At 38.2% G+C, this 5,000-nt stretch overlaps 2 protein-coding genes across 2 annotated transcripts in view; one reads left to right on the top strand and one right to left on the bottom strand.

Moving 5' to 3' along the window:
- The window catches only part of LOC137979037 (tetratricopeptide repeat protein 9C-like), a 3,873-nt gene extending 2,563 nt beyond the window's left edge, over nt 1-1,310 (top strand). The window contains exon 4 of the mRNA XM_068826195.1: nt 1-1,310. This exon is cut by the window's left edge and continues 181 nt beyond it. The gene's annotated coding sequence lies outside the window, so the exon portion shown is untranslated.
- Nucleotides 1,311-1,624: 314 nt separating this feature from the next.
- LOC137979036 (activator of 90 kDa heat shock protein ATPase homolog 1-like) overlaps nt 1,625-5,000 on the bottom strand; it is a 10,407-nt gene continuing 7,031 nt past the window's right edge. The window contains exons 8-11 of the mRNA XM_068826194.1: nt 4,691-4,800; nt 4,134-4,235; nt 3,365-3,416; nt 1,625-2,285 (exon numbers count right to left, since the gene is read on the bottom strand). Of these exons, the coding sequence (XP_068682295.1) occupies nt 2,113-2,285; nt 3,365-3,416; nt 4,134-4,235; nt 4,691-4,800 (437 nt within the window). The 3' untranslated portion in view covers nt 1,625-2,112. The remainder of the gene's footprint in view (nt 2,286-3,364; nt 3,417-4,133; nt 4,236-4,690; nt 4,801-5,000) is intronic.

Below are 5,000 nucleotides of genomic sequence, written 5' to 3'. Positions count from 1 at the left end.
CTTTTGAAAATGATTCCCGGTTATTATTTATTGCAGTTAAGACGTACTGTAAATAATTTTATTACTTGAAAGAAATCAAGCTATTTTGAAATTGTAACAGATCATCCCTTTATAGCCTACATATGCACAGAGGCTCTGCCAGGGTAAATTCGGAAAAGCGACATGGTCTAAAAAAAAGTAGCCACAGCATGTAAAGTAGAATCACAACAACTGACAAGCTTTCTTTAAATTTCCTTTAATTTCTGACAGCAACGTGAAACATTGACAAACCATCGACGCAAGACCTTTTAAAATTCAGACAAGTGACATGGGACCCCCAACCCCCTCCCCCCTTACCCGGGCAGGGCATCTGCACATGTACCCATTCCCCATCCCCCTAAAGAAAAATGGAAGGAAAAATGTCTCTTAAAATTCTGAATTTTTGTGAACCCCAGCAGAAAAGCTGATGTTTCCGTAAAAACTGTCAAATTCAAGTTCTCGATGCTTTAATTTCATACAGTAGTTTTTCAAATTAAAACTGAATTTCAGAGGAAGAAGACTAGCTTTTGGTTCACAAACACATTCAGCTAACCACTTAATCTGATTGTTTTGTTAAGGTTTACAGCAGGCCCTAGTTGTCTGAAGGGTGGATAGTGCTATCCCCTGGATAAATCACTATCCACTGGAGAATTCAATTGCTTTTGCTTTTTTAATCCACTGGATAGCGTTATCCACCTTTTGAACAACCGAGGCCTGATCACTATCCTTAAACTGTTCATTCATGGAAGAGAGAAGTCACTAATGTTTAAAAGATGTAAGATGTACAGAATAAGAAACAGGAATACCTGTTGGGTGTCAAGTTCCAATTTCTTATCTCTCTTAATATTTTAAGCCCTTGTTAGGTAATAACCCACATTTCTTTGCCCTTACTCTGCTTGATGCCCGAGATTAGTGTATGGTACAGATAAAAACCAGGCAAAAGGAGTTGCAAGGTGGACTATTGTACAATTGAAGTAGCTCTGAATGTCCCACATGCACATACTGATAGAGGCTTAATTTGGGTGTTCTTTAGTGTTCACAGCCAACATACCGAAGCCTAAAAACCCAGTATCAAAAGAAAAATGACTGTTGAAAATTATTTTGCTTTGAAGTCATTTTTTCAATACATGTTTTTTCTAAGTGTTATAAGGATCTTTCTTTGGTTAAAATCACCATGAAATGAGTCAATAATTGTGTAAGCCATATTTTTCCTCAAGCTTTGTTACATCATACCCCTCGCATTGTTAAGCCCCAGCATGCTTTGGGGTGTGTATAATAAAGATGGCATTCTTCTTGCGTGGTTAGACTTCATGTGCTTCTAACTTGGTGTCAGAAGTGGGATTCAAACCCACACCTCCATTCGGAGCCTGTTCATATTGAGATACTCTGTTATGATAAGTTTTTTTTTCTCTTGGAAAAAGGGGGATGTTAGATCATATCCCTCGCGTTGTTACGCCCCAGCATGCTTTGGGGTGTGTATAAAAAACATGGCATCCATCTTGTGTGTTTAGACTCCGTGTACTTCTAACTGCTTGAGGTCTTGGATGTCCCAGGGCCCAGGGGTAAAGCTCATCTCTGTGTATCAAAGTGATGATATACATGTATCTAGTGGCCTTCAACTTCTTTATTGCTACATTGAGCTATGGTGATCACAGTGTTTCATTCCAACCACTCCTTCCATGGGCTGTTGTTGAATAACGTAAAAATCCCAACACATGTTGAACAATTCAGGCCTGCAAACATCTCGGTCAACACCAAAGAAGGATGGAAAGACTTCATCAAAGTAGTGCTCTGTAACTACACCCAGCCTTCACAGTTAAAATTGAAATGGTTACTATGTTCATTGTAACATTCAGCATGAAAAAGTTGCCAAAAAATGATTGTTTTCACATAAATTTGCCTCAGAGCCACAAAAACAAAAAAAAATGTACTGTAATCTAAATCTTACACAGTTAGTTTAATTCAGTAATGATTCTCTCTGTATGAAAAGGCGCTTAAATAAGTTCGGGCATTTTAAGCAAGTCTTTATCCCTACTCTTATGTAACAATTACGCGTTCAAAGAAAAAAAGTGCCAAATCATACAGAAGCCCTAGTCAGAAATATTTTGTTCCCCAACAAAATGTCTGCTTCATGCTAGCCCAATAATACTGACTCCAGCCTTGTTTGGTGCGCTCAAAGTCCTCTTCAGGAATTCCACTCTGTATCAGGGTCAGCTCTGTGCGATCGTCTTTCTGATCCAGCTTGACTGTTACAGTTGAGTGGTGACCTGATTTCAAATTAAAAAAAACACTTTTAAGTCATTTCTTCGATACCCAAGCTGTGCTGTAAAGTACAGTTTCTTGATTGTGTTGAAGCTGGTTTGAGCCACCTTAGTCATGCCAATCTCATTGTCGAAAATGCTAAAAAGGTATCAAGATTTTTGCAAGCAAAAAGCCAATCATGTGCAAAAAACTAAGCTGCAACCAGTAACAGTATTTAGTTTGTGGTTTTATGTCTCTTCTGATTGGTTGCTGCACAATGGGAAATGTCAAGAACAAATCAAAGTGTTCATAGTCTCCGGATTCGTACAGTACGTATTTTTCCAAGGAATGCAAAATACCGGTAATTATTACAGTAGTTCTATAACATCCTACAGGTTTTCCTACTAAGAGGGACCTGTAGTCTGTCATACATGTACCTACAGAGAAGACAAGAATGCAGTCTTCTCAAAACCAGCCGGTCGACGGCTCAATGAGATGCCTCCTCAGAAAGTTTGACCGTCTCCTTCCAGTCAGTATGTCTTATTTTATTACGACGACAAGTGAGAGAAAAAAAAAACAGACACCACATTTTTAGCTCTAAAGTAAAGTCACTGGAGATATTATACAAGCTTGAAAAAAGCTTCTTTGACGTAAATTCACGTCCGCAAAATTTTTTTGTGTCGCGCACATAAAAATGTTTATTTAACTAACATTCCAGTATTCCTTATAAGACACCATGCAAGTGTCAATTCCATACATGTATGTGAAATTTTGTCACTTTGAATCCCCCAGAATTGCACTAAAGTGTCTCCCACGGGAGCATGTCCCCAGACCCCCCTGAAAGCTTGCATCCTTTGGGTATTCACTTGGGTGCCTTAAGCACCAAAACCATCTCCACTTTCCTTATAACCTGCTCCCCAAAAACTTTTTGAGAAGGCTGAGAATGTCTATCAATTTGCAGATTTCATTAGAAAATCCTTTAGAGAGAGTCTAACCCTAACCCTAACCCTAAATCCTTTTTGCCAAGACCTTGCCAGGGAGCATTCCTTCAAATGTACAGTTGTCCAAGAACAGTCCAGTAAGGCTTACAACTTAGATCACAAACCTTCAGGCCAGCTCTTGTATCTCCACTGCATCACGATCTTCTCCTCAGAAACCTTAAACACAACTAGCTATGTTAGTTCTAAATCAGATCCCACAGGCATCCCCAGTACCATACATGTAGACAGGAAAATTTTGTTGGAAAAAAAAAAACCTTACTAAACATACCTCGTATAATAACCAAGTTCAAGGTCTGTACTTTAAGTTACAGACCAATGTTTTTGCCATTGATTTGTAGCCCATTCAGCGTGAAGTTGACAGGCTGTAAATCAACAGTAAAACCAAGGATCTGCAACTTACAGTAAGGCCCAAAACGACCTTAGTAAGACATTTACTCCTATCTCTGATTTAATCAGGTGTGTGGGAAAGGAAACTACTGTAGAATATGGCCCACTAAATTAACCAATCACGATGCACGTACTATCTGAGAGATATAAATCTACCGGTGCTTACACCTTTAATTGTGACATTGCCACTCTTTTGTTTTGTTACAGTATGACCAGTCTGCATTAATTACAGTACTGTATGTACTTTCTGTTCTGCTGTTGCATAATAATTATGCCTTGGGCTTATAATAATAATTTTTATAAGTATTATAGGATTTGTCTATTGCTTTATTGTAACTGTGCTAAATTAATTCAAATTTTCTGTGACTGGTGCAAGGAGAAGGAGTAAAACATTTAATCCAAATCAGTCAAAATATAATTTATACGACCATAAATTGTAAACCATGCATAATACGCAAGACAATCTTTCTCAACAGTATGACCTACCAGCTCTTGAAATTTTCCTGTCACATTGCCATTAAAGAGAACAAATGTTCCTCCACGACTGGCATCCACCTTCACAGAATTACGAGTAAATGCTTCAAGTCTCTGTCCATCACATATTTCAGAAAGCAAAGAATCCATTAATGATTACCATTGCAACTGCATGGTGTATATAATGTATGTGACAGTCAAGTTCCTACACAGGCTAGCCAGCATAATATTTTATTGTTAGAATGATGAAGCTGAACTACCATGATTTTTTATTGGAAAAGCACATGCACTGTATTTTATTTACCATTTTTGTTAGAGGCAGCATTAATTGAATTATTTGCACACTTTGTAAAGCTGTTCAATGGCATGTCAACTTGTACTAAAAACCCTGGCCCTGGTTGCATAAAAGATCACCAGGATAGCTACACATGTACACTGTGTCCACTCTAGATAATAACCTTCCATCAGATGGCAACTATTTACTCACCGATCCACTGGGGCTAGATGTTTTCTCCCCAATTCCACATACATCTTGGATTAATTTTAATTAAAATGTACCAGTTTATTACCTTTTGCTCGGTGAATGCAGCATATATTTCGTCAGCAGAAGTTAAAAAGAACTCTTTCATGATCAGTTTTTTTGTTGAAATGGGACATCCCACTTGAGTTTGTGCATCAACTATGGATATTAAAAGAACATTAGTAATCAGGGGTTTCAATAAGTACTTTAGTAAACGGCTCGTTTGTGAAGGAGGTGGCTGTGGCTAGAAAGGGGGACTGAGGGCATGCTTCCCCAGAAATTTTTGAAATCTAGGAGCTCGGAAATGGCATTTCCAACTATCTGGGCAACATCATCAGTCACCAATATTTACAATTGGA

This window comes from Montipora foliosa, chromosome 12, assembly GCF_036669935.1.
Source record: "Montipora foliosa isolate CH-2021 chromosome 12, ASM3666993v2, whole genome shotgun sequence".
NCBI lineage: Eukaryota > Metazoa > Cnidaria > Anthozoa > Scleractinia > Acroporidae > Montipora > Montipora foliosa.
The sequence above is the reverse complement of the archived record's forward strand: the minus strand, read 5'-3'. Positions and strand labels throughout refer to the sequence as shown.